At 34.4% G+C, this 14,487-nt stretch overlaps 1 protein-coding gene across 1 annotated transcript in view; it reads left to right on the top strand.

The window, feature by feature from the left end:
- Window positions 1–14,487, top strand: part of LOC102808733 (uncharacterized) — a 56,271-nt gene that overhangs the window by 1,399 nt on the left and 40,385 nt on the right. The window contains exons 4-7 of the mRNA XM_085491308.1: window positions 47–111; window positions 2,309–2,423; window positions 4,394–4,455; window positions 4,934–5,067. Coding sequence (XP_085347434.1) covers window positions 47–111; window positions 2,309–2,423; window positions 4,394–4,455; window positions 4,934–5,067 — 376 coding nt within the window. The remainder of the gene's footprint in view (window positions 1–46; window positions 112–2,308; window positions 2,424–4,393; window positions 4,456–4,933; window positions 5,068–14,487) is intronic.

Here is a 14,487-nt window from a genome sequence, read left to right as displayed (position 1 = left end):
GGCCATTGTACTACAGTGTCAAAGTTCAAAAGTCATTTCATTCCAGGTTGATAGTGATGGTATGGTTGATTGCGATGTCTATACTTATTGCTGGAATTATTAGTGAAATCGGTAAGTACAAGATCATATTTCATGAAAGGTGTTATCCTCTGTCATCACGTATTTTGAATTCCCACAAACAACCTTAGGTGAGCAGTAAAGGGAATATTTTTCTGTGCTCCCATGACAGCCAATCAGATTCACACATTACAGGTAGACACTTCTTGACAATGACAGCCAATCAGATTCACGCATTTCTGGTAGACATATTCTTATACTGGTAGACATATTCTTACATCTAACTCCATTTTGGTACAATAACTTTTCAAGAAGACATGATAAGTGATTGTATTCAGTAAATAAGTAGTTTAATATGATTGATTTCACTGTTTGACTATTTTATCAGAGAGGAAGATGTTTTAGAAATTTTGTATGTATTTGTTGGAAGAGAATAGTATTGACATAAGCCTAATATAATAAAGCATTGTGCATCTCTGTTCAGCATTCTGATTTGAACTAGGGCATCATTTGGCATATGGTTACAGGTGTGTCTGTAAAAGTACTTTTTTATCAAGATGATCCTGTTGAAATTATTTGTGCATAAAACTGAAGATAAAAAAGCCATTCATAATAAAGCTGAATAGAAGTCCATCACTGTTTTTGAACTCTTTTATATTTGTATGCATTCAGCTCTACAAGGGTGTACTAGGATATTGACATGCACAGTTATGTGGAACAATTTTTGTTTCATAATTTATTTGGTGTTGTATTTATCTCCGCTGTTGACGGCATTGAATAGATCTAGTCATATTACTGATTGTCCATTGTTGTTTGTCATTGGTGACAACGGTCTGTGTCAATGGAGCTGTTGGTATGGGTGATTGTCCGCTGTCATCTCACATCAACTAGATTTGAATATTTCATAATGATATCTTATACTATATACTGTATTTTAAGCAAATATTTTTGTCATTTTTGGCCGAAAATGCTCTTCGATAACTGCTGGTTTGATTGATTGATACTTAGTATATATCTACATGTACCTTGTGTGGACCTCTCTCAGATTTGTTTGATGCAGATATTTTTAATTCTCTAATTTTAATGAACATTTTTGTGATTTTTGGTAAAAAGTGATATTTTCAACTTCTTGTTAAATACCCATGTAGTTACCGCAGGTGGCCTTTCTCAGATTTGTTCATTTCATGACAAATATCTACAAATCTCTAATTTTAATGAATATTTTAGTAAAAAAGTGATATTTTCACCTTCTCCTTGAAAACTCCAAGTTCAATTGCTTTGATATTTGATATATAGTTATCAGTTTTGTTCATTCCATGACGATATCTTCAAATCTCATATTTTTATAAATATTTTTGGCCTCACGGATTTACAGTTCACTGATTCAGTTTCGTTTCTTTTGTGATGATACCCTCTAGTCCCTTATTTTAGTCAATATTTCTGTAAATTTTGGTGAAAAATGCTGTTTTAACTTTTAAACAACTTGTCTGTTAGCCTTGATACTTTATATGTAGGTGCTTTAGGTAAGATTTGTTGATTTTCATGGTGATAATTTAGTTCTCTTAATTTTTTTTTTTAATTTTTGGTAATTTCTGACATTTTTTAAAAATCACCAATCCACTTCTGATAATTTACATGTAGGTTTCTTGGATGAATCACTGTCAGACTGATATGATTCTTTCCTCTAACAGATTAATTCATTTAGTGTAGCAGAGCTTGTTTAATTCACCTTGTGCAAATAAAAACATCTTTGTTTGTTCCATTATTTTAGCATCGCTGTATTTGCTATATTAGTGTTTGTGTTGACGTAAATGTGCATCTTTCGTAAAAATAGCTTGCATTTTAATTAATGACCCTCGTAATAAATGCATTATTTGGGAGCCAAAACATTGCTTTTATTGCATATCGCCCTCTCGTGGTCAACAATATATAATTTATCTGTATTTGTTTTATAATAAAAAAATCAAGTTGTGGTTGGATAACTAGCATTGATTGATGCTGTTAATGGTATGGAAAAGTAATAGAATGCAGTAAAATTGTTGCTTTCCAATATCATCTTCTTGCAGTACTATATTTGACTATCATGACGCTAATCTTTTACCTAACATCTGTATTTGATTTTAATGTACCGGTAATTTATTTGTAGGATTGATAAAGTTGTTTAAACCATCTATGCCGAAACATTAACTAAATGAATTTTATCTCCATACTTATTGTGCTGCTACTATTTTGTTTCATTTTTGTTTGGCAGGTAATATATTAGACGTGTCTGTTATTACGTTAGTCATGTTTGTAATATTATGGGCTATGCAGCAAGAGGTGATCATCAGTAAACAACCGATTTCAACCCCTGATACGTGGTTCAGGTAAGACTATATGGTGCTTCCTGATACCGTAGAAAACTCAATTTTCAATTTAGTAGAGTTAATTTCAGTACGTTGCATAGAATACTGAGTGAAGATGAGTTTTAGTGTAACATCATAAATGTACAATGCGTTTTAATATGCAATCTGATTAAAATAAGAATTTAGTATGGGCTTATTTTATTTTATTTTTAAATATGCATTTAATTATTTTTTTCATATTTTTATTTTATTTTCACAATATTTATACTGAAAGTTTTGTTGCTTTTGTGAAATCTGTGCAATCATTAAAAATAACAAAAAATAAGATGTATGCAATACAAATTATAAAAAAGTTGAATATTACTTATTATTATACATCTGTCATCGTAACACCATAAGTTACAGCGTGCCGTAATTTTGCGGTATTTTACGTATATTTTCATCCTACCATATTAGGAAATACGAATTCCAAATATGGAATGATTCCACGCGTAAGCGTCCTCTAATAATAAAAACAAACATGCCATCGGGGTTTGACCAGACTCCACACAATGAAGTTCGCTGATTCTGTTCTAAACATTTTGGATTATGGCATTCGCATGATGTATCCTTGGAAGGAAAAGATGTATAATAATAATGTTATTATGAGAATACCTCAAAGTATGCACTCAAACTGTACGTTGCGCATCGACCTTTGCTGTGGTATTCTCGTAATAACCTCATATTATTATTACTTATTATTATTATTATTACTTATTATCACTTATTATCTCCAATAGATGCTTATGTAAACCAAACATTGTATTTATTGTCTATTGGGTCATTCAAATTAATTACAAAATGAACACCGTACAATATATCAGGCTTGGTATTTTCACTGGATATAGTTTTTTTGGATTAATTACTTCAATGGAAACTAAATTTCATGTGAAAAAAGAAAAGAAAAAAAACACAGTATGCATTATTACAATTATCAGAAAATAAGCAGATCACAATAGTTTTGCCAGTGGTGGCGCTGTTCACATTTGTCTTTTATGGGGTTAACAATGAAGCACATGTTAAAATGAGGTGACAGGTGGCAATATATAGCAGTCTATACTTGCAATGTCTAGTCACCTACTTAAGTCATGCATAATAGACACACATTATGAGGTAGAAAGACTTTTCTGGCTACTTTCCAAATTTGACTGTCTACTTAAAAACTCTGATTTTTATTACTGTGAGCAGCAGGATGGGAGAAGGTCCAGATTTCAGGATCACTTGCAATTGGAGTGAAATTGGAGCTCCTCAAACCTTCATTAAAAAAAAAAACTATTTAAACTTTTATCACATCACGCAAACATGATACATGGTTTTACACAAGTATTCTGTGATGCAATGAAGCTTGTATTAACTATTGCAACTTACACTGGCAAATTTATACCCTGTAATCAACATGGCAGCAATCCATTTGCTTCAAAATTAACTGAGGAATTATAAAAAAAATGCATAAATATGTCAGGTAAAAACATGTTAAGATATTTGTACATAATTTGAAATATAACTTTCTGAACTTTTAGATTTGTGCAATAATAGAGAGAAATAAACATTCTTTGTATTTTCTGAGCAAATCATGTGTGTAACACAATAGAGTGGAAAGAGCACATTCGTATGCTTGTTTCCATAGAAACCACAACTATTTGGATTGAAATAAATTTCAACTGTCGTAACTAGTCTTCGAACTATAAATATATCCTGGAAAATAACTATATTGCACAACCTTTTAGCGTCCTGATACTTTTGTGGATGACAAATTTTCTATTATTGAGAATTTTTCATTTTTTTTTTACAGAAAAGTTTAAAAAAACATGACAAAATTTGTATATATTATTACTGTATATGACAACACTTCACCCTGATAGTGTTGGGTTGTATAATCTTTAGGCTTCATGCAACTGACATATTCCTGTTTCAAAATATGTCTCAATGCCATTCATTCTTTATATTTGCAGTGAATCACTGGATAGAAGATCCTTTCTGCATCTATTTTATTCCATGATCATTGCCAGTATAGGTATGTATGTGTTCATTGTTTTGACAGTATCTATAACAAGATCTGTTGGGTTTTTTGCATGCTTGATAAAATTCATAAGCATAAATTTTATTGTAATGTTGTAATTTGACCTCAGATTAGATGTCCGACTGGTAGCCATTTTTTATTTTCACATGTTCAACACTGAGACATGTCAGCCTGCATTGAATTAATCCAAAAACATCATAAATATTATATACATGTTACTTCTAATAGCAATCTAATCATTTTTAGTATCCAAAATTACCAATGATAATTTTTTAATGAATATAAATGAATTATGAACAAATGCAGGTGTACCAGTCAAAGGGGCATTTTTTGTTTTGCTTCCTCAATACTTTCTCTGCTATACCACTAGAGGGCACACCTACTTATTTTTCTCTGTGGAAAATCAGACTTGTTTAAAATTTTATTTGAGATTTTGATAAGTAATATTCAACTGTTTTTTTATAATTTTCAGTGCATGTGAACAACGTGTCACAGGCTTTCCTCTTTCTATACAACTTAATATCACCACCATTTCTCCTACTGGTGGGAATTCGAATCACTACCATATTGCATGCTGTGTCTTTGATTCCCAGAGGGTGTGAGCAGGTAAGACTAATTCATCTTTCAGGGCAACTATAGTACAATACTGTAGGGGGGAAATAAGAAGTGAAATATATGATGAAATGGATAATACAGCAACCCTTATGTTGGTTAGATATGTGAATGAATGTATTATCTGACTTGTGTCACATCAATCACACCTGGAGTTTGTACTGGCTAATCAACTGACTACTGGTGTAAATGTATACTAGTACTGTACTGTAAAACATGTCTTTTTAGCTAGCGTGTTATATGAATATTTATGACTACATTTTGAATGTGATATGGTTCAAAAACTGACCACTTATTCGAATTCCTTGCCAAATGACATGATATTGGGTTTTGAGTTCAAACCAAATCAGAGACGCTCTGTCTATAAATATATGGTAGTCACATTCTCTAAAGTTGACATGAATGTGCACTTTGTATCTTGATGGTGAGCAGGGCATTATCCAAAGAATCTCCCACACTAGGAGAATTCGTCAGAGTTGTAATGGCTGAGAAATGGTAGAATGTGATAGGCCGGGCAGTGGTGAAATGTGATAGGCTGGGCAGTGGTGAAATGTGATAGGCTGGGCAGTGGTGGAATGTGATAGGCTGGGCAGTGGTGGAATGTGATAGGCTGGGCAGTGGTGGAATGTGATAGGCTGGGCAGTAGTGGAATGTGATAGGCTGGGCAGTGGTGGAATGTGATAGGCTGGGCAGTGATGGAATGTGATAGGCCGGGCAGTGGTGGAATGTGATAGGCTGGGCAGTGGTGGAATGTGATAGGCTGGGCAGTGGTAGAATGTGATAGGCTGGGCAGTGGTGGAATGTGATTGGCTGGGAAGTGGTGGAATGTGATAGGCCGGGCAGTGGTTTAATGTGATAGGCCGGGCAGTGGTTTAATGTGATAGGCCGGGCAGTGGTGGAATGTGATAGGCTGGGCAGTACCGGTAGTGGAATGTGATAGGCTGGGCAGTGGTGGAATGTGATAGGCTGGGCAGTGGTGGAATGTGATAGGCTGGGCAGTGGTGGAATGTGATTGGCTGGGAAGTGGTGGAATGTGATAGGCCGGGCAGTGGTTTAATGTGATAGGCCGGGCAGTGGTTTAATGTGATAGGCCGGGCAGTGGTGGAATGTGATAGGCTGGGCAGTAGTGGAATGTGATAGGCTGGGCAGTGGTGGAATGTGATTGGCTGAGAAATGGTGGAATGTGATAGGCCGGGCAGTGGTTTAATGTGATTGGGTGAACAGTGGTGGAATGTGATAGGCTGGGCAGTGGTGGAATGTGATAGGCTGGGCAGTAGTGGAATGTGATAGGCTGGGCAGTGGTGGAATGTGATAGGCTGGGCAGTGGTGGAATGTGATTGGCTGGGAAGTGGTGGAATGTGATAGGCCGGGCAGTGGTTTAATGTGATTGGGTGAACAGTGGTGGAATGTGATAGGCTGGGCAGTGGTGGAATGTGATAGGCCGGGCAGTGGTGGAATGTGATAGGCTGGGCAGTGGTGGAATGTGATAGGCTGGGCAGTGGTGGAATGTGATTGGGTGAACAGTGGTGTAATGTGATAGGCTGGGCAGTGGTGGAATGTGATAGGCTGGGCAGTGGTGGAATGTGATAGGCTGGGCAGTGGTGGAATGTGATAGGCTAGGCAGTGGTGGAATGTGATAGGCTGGGCAGTGGTGGAATGTGATAGGCTGGGCAGTGGTGGAATGTGATAGGCCGGGCAGTGGTTTAATGTGATTGGGTGAACAGTGGTGGAATGTGATAGGCTGGGCAGTGGTGGAATGTGATAGGCCGGGCAGTGGTGGAATGTGATAGGCTGGGCAGTGGTGGAATGTGATAGGCTGGGCAGTGGTTTAATGTGATTGGGTGAACAGTGGTGGAATGTGATAGGCTGGGCAGTGGTGGAATGTGATAGGCTGGGCAGTGGTGGAATGTGATAGGCTGGGCAGTGGTTTAATGTGATTGAGTGAACAGTGGTGACACAATGACAGATTATGATAAGCCAAGAGATATGGGAACAAATTTGCTTGGACCTGAGGTACATCACTAATTTATAACAGACACCATTGAGGGATAGAGAAGAAACATTGCCAACAAATTATCATCCAGGCAGTACACATACACACACAAATAACTTACTTTTTGAGGTTCTACCAGCATTACGTGTTATTCAGTCATGACTATGCATGAAATATATGTAAAATTGATTTACTTTCATCATTTTAGTACACAAAAAATATTGGCAAATTTTTTGTCGGAAAAGAACTTGTCAATTTTTTTGGTGGGAATAAAGATTTATACTACATCAGGAAAATTGTGTTACTGTATTATTATATTAACAGATCTGATGAAGCATATTACTAACATCTGGTTATCATGACAAGTAGTATAAATGTCTTCACTCTGTGTACTTATTCTTATGTCTAACAAATGTTTTATTTTAACCAAATTTTAATCCATATTGTGAAAATTGTACTTCCTAGTAACACCAAAATTTGAACTTGAACTTATTATAATGTTTTAAGATGAGCAGATAAAAATTGTTCGATTTACTCAATTAATTTCCATCTAGCACTGACACTTCTAATAGAGAAAATACTGTACCTGACTACATCAAACTCAATTTAATTTACATTTAGCATTTTTAGAATAGATGAACTAATTATTTAAATACAGTAAAGTCTTTCAGGTTTTGTCATGTTATCAGAATTCACTATACCAATGTATTTTGGTTGTGTACATAAAACTTGTGTTTGTTCATGTAAACTTTTGTATACTTAGCTTGCATCTCCAGCTACTCAAACGAATTGTCATTGTAAAGTCTGATACTCCCAATAAGCTTATCAACGTTCATAGCATCAAATCATATAGTTGTTGTTAGCCAATGTTTTTTTTTTTACAATGTTTTATCTGAAACTGCAATTTGTGAGGGCAGACTTCAACTACGTCAGCTGTTAGACTCATGTGTGAAGCTTTATTTATTAACGAGTACCGGTGACCTGTGGATCTGGGCAACTGTCTATTAGACACTTGAAAACTGCCTGATTTTCTGTTGTTTTTTTCTAGCCAGAATTATAATACTTTTGGTTTCAACAAATTAAAACAAAATTTTGATCTTTGTAATGTGGTTTTTTGGAGAAATTCACCCAAACGCTAACATTGTCATCTATGGATATCTAATTAGTGGTGTGAACCCTGTAAACCATACAAGTAAAAGAATGTATGTTATCAACATGGGGAAAAATTAGTTAAAATTTGACTGTAGTTCAGACAGTCTGGAAAAATCACTAAAACATCCCATACATCATACCATAGAAGTATAAATGTACATTGAATTGATTTAATATTGACCATACTTATTCTAACTGCAATGATTTGAAATGCAAAAGTGTGTCAATTCTCCCTGAATTAATGAAAAAGATGGATGGAGCTCAACCCCTACTAAAACTCAGGAAAGATGGAAGGGAATCTGGCACTGCATTAAATTAAACTAAATTAAATTTACTACTTTCTGTTTTTGGTAGAATAGTTTTCTTCTCATCAATGAACTCATCAGTGGCCAGAATGATATCACACCATGCTTACTTCCAATAGACTATATACAGTATTGCAGTCTACAAAAAGCTGCCAATCAAATGACTTTTTAATAATACAGCTCACATGTAGGTCTTGTTTCCATCGTCAATATTGCCTGGGTAGAGTCAACAAACTGTACTCGAATTACAGTTCCCTAAAGCGAGCTTGATACTTTCAATAAAGTTGCATAATCTTATGGACGGAATTCCTGTCTTATTTGCCCCAAGGTCTTTTTATGGTAGTTTTTCTATCAAAAGACGATCATTATTTGCTGCAGGTAATACAAAATAATGTAATTGCTGTGATGAAAGCATTTTAATCAGGAGCTCCTATGGTTTTGTGCGACAATAGAATGGAATTAAATCAGCCTAAAAGATATCTTTGTAGTTAAGTAATGTACATAGTATTTTAATCAGATTACTGCGTACTGCTACATTATACAAAATATATTAATTGAACGAAAATGTTAAACTTGTGGTTTCTGATACATTTTATTATCGATACTATTTTTGTAATTTGTGCGGCTGATGTATTGATTACATGTAGTTATGATCAATTTATTTTCTGCATATAAAATGTTATAGCCATCAGAGATAGAAATCCATTTTCAGCAGTTTTTCCATACATCGCTATCTTTCTACAGTTAAACTTGGTCCTAAATGAGGACTACCTCAGTTACTCTCAATAAGATATAACAACAATCGGAGTTTATCTACTCTGAACAATGGTTGACCCCTGAAACCGCTAATCAGACTAATAATGGCATGTGTGAATATTTAATTACCTCATTTACATATCTGTCATGACACTGTCAGTGTGATATTTCAAGGTGTCTTTATTGTTATTGTGAGTGTTCTTGCTAGGTCTATGACTGGGTGTTTACTCAATGATCATTCAGATTCTTATGTTATTTAAAATGAATCAAAATAGCAATGTAATATAAAAATGACCAATGACTTTCTCTGATGCTGACATTCATCTCTTCTGTGACTCACAGTAGCAATATTCAAATAAAAACAATGGTGTAATGCAAACATTTGTAAAGTATTGTATATATATTTGAGTGAATCTACATATGATTTGCATATATAGGAGTAAATCTACATATCATTTGCATATAGGAGTAAATCTACATATGATTAGCATATATGTGATTAAATCTATATATCATTTGCATATAGGAGTAAATCTACGTATGATTTACATATATACGAGTAAATCTACATATCATTTGCATATAAGAGTAAATCTACATATGATTAGCATATATACGATTACATCTACATATCATTTGCATATAGAAGTAAATCTACGTATGATTTACATATATACAAGTAAATCTACATATCATTTGCATATAGGAATAAATCTACATATGATTAGCATATATACGATTACATCTACATATCATTTGCATATAGAAGTAAATCTGCATATGATTTGCATAGTATCTTAGCACTGAATATTGCTTAGATATTTAAACAGTTATTTTGTTATCAATCGGATGTTTAATTGAACTCTGAGGTTTTTAATATGTAAATTAATATAACATTTGAATCATTTGAAAGATTTCTTTAGAACATGAAATATGGGTAAATTAGATGTTCCTGAAAGCAGAGTACTTTGTGGAGCATGATTTGTCTTCAAGGTTGTGATGTTTTACCTCAAAGTAAGTGCACAAAGGCTTTATAAAACCACTGATGCAGAAACTTATTCTGATTGATGGTTTCACTAAATAGTCTGTTATAGCCGTTGATTGCATCTTACAAAATCTGTCTGTATTGTTGGTGGTGGTGTCGTTTTTTGTAGCTGTATCTCAAGGTATCAATACGATCAGATGTGCATAATTACATTTTCAATATTTGATTGCATTTAGTACAGTACCTCTATCGGAAAATAAAACACCCCACCCACCATGGTAGGTGACTTTAAACCATCCATGCATATTAGTAACCTGAATAAACAGACTAATGAACTCCAAGTCATGAAATCTCTCCTGTTTGATTAACCGTACGACCTGTGCGTTGTTAAATATTGACTGTAAATTAGGAAATTTACACCACCCCTGCAGCTCCATTTTAACGCAATCAATCACGCTTTTAAAATGTTGTATTAACCAATCTCTTTATAGATCCTTGTGATTATTGTAAGCACCCACAGTTGATGCAATTTACTCACTTCTGTCACTATTGATGAATTTCAATTATTAAACCATAGGCAACTGTTTTCACTCGTAGATCTGCCTGCTCTATGTGTGGTCTGTATATGTGATTCAGCCACTGCTTTTAGGAACATTACATTATTATAAGTCTTTGTTAATATGTTGCTAGTATAAAGCTACATTGTGTCCTTTTCTAAATAAAATGTCACATTCCTTATATAGCCACTTTGTATAATATTGAAATTATTTTGTAGCTTTTTGCTGGTAATTTTAGAGTAGACCCTTTTAGATACTGGCATGTGATCGATACATCTGTACTGAATTATGATGTATGTCTTTATTTTTGTTTTCATCAGCATTTACAGTTAATTATTGTCAAAATAAAATGGTTATATTGTACCTGTCATTGCTCTTGTGATTCGCTAACAGGTGATTGTCATTTAATTTTTATCGTTCTATTAAAAATAACAGATGTCAAGCTGTAATAGATTGAATAGACTGTTCAAGGTTACCTATTTGTGTTTGAGATTGAAAGAGAGGTGGGTCGATTCACAGCGAAATGTCTCATGTAGCTTGTTTTGTGTGATATAAAGGTATTATGTTCATTGTATAATGCATACATTGTATTTGAATTCGTAATGTACATCTTTATAGATTCACTGTCTGTGTATCTCGCTGACTGACTTAAAGAATGTGATTGACAGCTTTGAGGGTAAAGCCTCTGAGTTTAGATCTGTAACTAAGATATTTGCTGTTTGTATGTCTGCCTTTACTGTGATTCAATTTTGAATGCTCTGACTCGTACACAAATGCTCAGTACTTGATCATTCAAGTAAACCATTACTTTGGTCATCTGTCTTGATATTTTATGTCAGAAAAACTGTTTTTGGTAACAAATCAAAGAAGAATTGTATTTTTTACAGTTACTGTGTATTTCATAAGAGCATGAATTTCTTTTTATTGATATTTATAAACAAGCATTGACAATGCACAGACTGACAAAATGTGGTGATTATGATCATACATACAGACAGAAAAAAATGTTTCCTTGTCAATTATTCTTGTTTGAATTTAACAAACAATATGACTATACATGTAACCCAGTAGGAATGATCCTGAACATACATACATGTACAGAATGAACACGAATACAACAAAATGGATGCTAGTCAGCCCCTTTTTGTTCAAATCTCAAAAACATTTATGAGGTGCACTTTTAACCTAATATGCATGATCAGGATACAAAGTTTGAATGAAATCACTCTGTTCATCTTTGGGCAGTAGTCCTGAACAGTTTAAGTATCAGAAATTAAGACCTAAATGGCCGCCAGTCTGCCATCAAATGGCAATGAAAATTGATGTGCATGTGCATCATACTTTGGGTAAATGGTCTGTGTTAAGTTTGAATGTTATCGGTCATAGCATTTCTGAGAAATGGAGGACGAACAAGACCTAAAAAACATTTGCCTTTGATGTTCTGTGCGCATTCAAATCTGAAGAAGACCATTGGCTCCCACTGGCTATAGTAGCCATTTTGTAATGGTCATTACCCACAACTCTTTGTAGGTTTCCTTCGGTCATTGGCTGATTTATGGCCAGCACTCTAAACAAATGGTGAATGGTCTAGTTGTTTTTAAATTTATAAAAACGAAAATTATGAATATGTAAAACAAATTCCTGCCTTTATGAAATAGCAAATAGCCTCTGAGATCGTCTTGAGAGTGAGAAAGTCTTGGATTTGTTTTTGCTTTACACATACCGTTCCATTCGTTTCCATTATTATGTGCTCTTTTTTTCCCTGATCTTTGTATCCATCATATTTGGAACAGTCAGAGCGGTGATTCAATGGCCATTTGTATTTAATGTTTATTAGTTTATGTCATCACTACCGTATTGTTTTTAGTTAGACATTTGTCTAAATAAAAGTCGGTTTGACATGCTGCCAGAGTGGTTAACCCTGAAAATATAATTATATTACCCACTTGGTGCATGACACCCCTGGGAATTCTGGGTAATATACATGTACCTGCAAAATCTTTGGTTTTTCGCTTTTCTGACAGTAACACTAGCTGGAAATTTGAGTGCTGTGAAAGTAATTTATTTAGTAAACATTTTCATTAGTATGCCATTGTTAGGATCTGTGTGAGTGTGACAAAGTTTTGTTAAGAACAATTCTTACCTGTTCGCCTTGCTCTATTGCCCATTTTAAGATGGCCTGTCTTAGTGGGAGAGAATTAATGTTTGGCTTCTATGTCAACATCCCATTACTGCTCTGGATGTCAATGCCAACTTGGTTATTATGTCTTACATAATAGTTTGGCTGTGAGTGTTTCTCTCATCAGAATGTCTGCATTTATTGGGATATTCTGATGCCATCACATACCATGCTGCAGTTTATCTGGTAATACCATAAAATATCCACCATCCTCCCCAGGCTGTTGTGCTTCAATAATGTAAATAACTAATAATAAAAACCTTATCTGAATCCTAGACCTACACGTATTGATCATGTTTCTGGCACACTCACCAGAGGTCTTGGTTTACACTCTAGCTGTTTGAAATCTTTGGTACGGAGCACGTGTGAACATATAGAAGGAAGTAATTTATTTACATAAGTATCATGTGACTGATTATATGCATTGTCAAAATATCTAAACCAGCAATTTTTAGAAACCACTGCATTTTTGACTCCCATGTGCGAAGCACAAAATGGGAGTCTTTGCAGTTAGTGTGTCTGTATGTGTGTGTGTATGTGTGTATGTGTGTATGTGTGTATGTGTGTATGTGTGTGTGTGTGTATGTGTGTCCGACTGTTCCACTGCTATCTCAAGAACCATACATCGGTTTTTGATGAAACTTGGTGCATAGATGCTCTGGGCCAATGCGCAGATTTGATTAGGTTTTGGTAAAAATCCATGCTCGTTAATTACCTAATTTGCATGATAATTAGCTAATTTTTAGCTGTTCTATGACTGTTCCACTGATATCTAAAGAACCACTCATTGGATTTTGATGAAACTTGGTACATAGATGCTCTGTACATATGCGCAGATTTGATTAATTTTTGGTAAAAATCCGTGCATATTAATTACCTAATTTGCATGATAATTAGCTATTTTTTAGTGGTTCCATGACTGTTCCACTGATATCTAAACAACCACTCATTGGATTTTGATGAAACTTGGTACATAGATGCTCTGAACTAATGCTAGGTTTTGATTAGTTTTTGGTAATAATCCGTGGATACTAATTACCTAATTTGCATAATGATTAGTCAATTTTCGGTTTTTCCACTGATATCTCAAGTACTAATCATCACATTTCAATGAAACTTGGTACATAGATGTCATACGACACTGCACAGACCTGATAGTTTTTATGGTAATATCAGTACATATTAATTACCTAATTTGCATAATTAATTAATTTTCAGCATTTGATATAAGTAGTTAGCATTACATTTCAATGAAACTTGGTACTTACATACTCAAGGACTATGCAGAGATTGATTGTTTTCGATAAATATTTGTGCATATTAATCACCTAATTTGCATAATTAGTTAATTTTCAGCTTTTCCACAGGTATCTCAAGTACTAATCATCGCATTTCAATGAAACTTGGTACATAGATCCTTTAGGACTATGCAGAGACCTGATTAGTTTTAGGGTAAATAATTGTGCATATTAATTACCTAATTTGCA

The sequence above is a fragment of the Saccoglossus kowalevskii genome, chromosome 16 (genome assembly GCF_978046115.1).
Source record: "Saccoglossus kowalevskii chromosome 16, keSacKowa6.1, whole genome shotgun sequence".
NCBI classification, from domain to species: domain Eukaryota; kingdom Metazoa; phylum Hemichordata; class Enteropneusta; family Harrimaniidae; genus Saccoglossus; species Saccoglossus kowalevskii.
The sequence above is the reverse complement of the archived record's forward strand: the minus strand, read 5'-3'. Positions and strand labels throughout refer to the sequence as shown.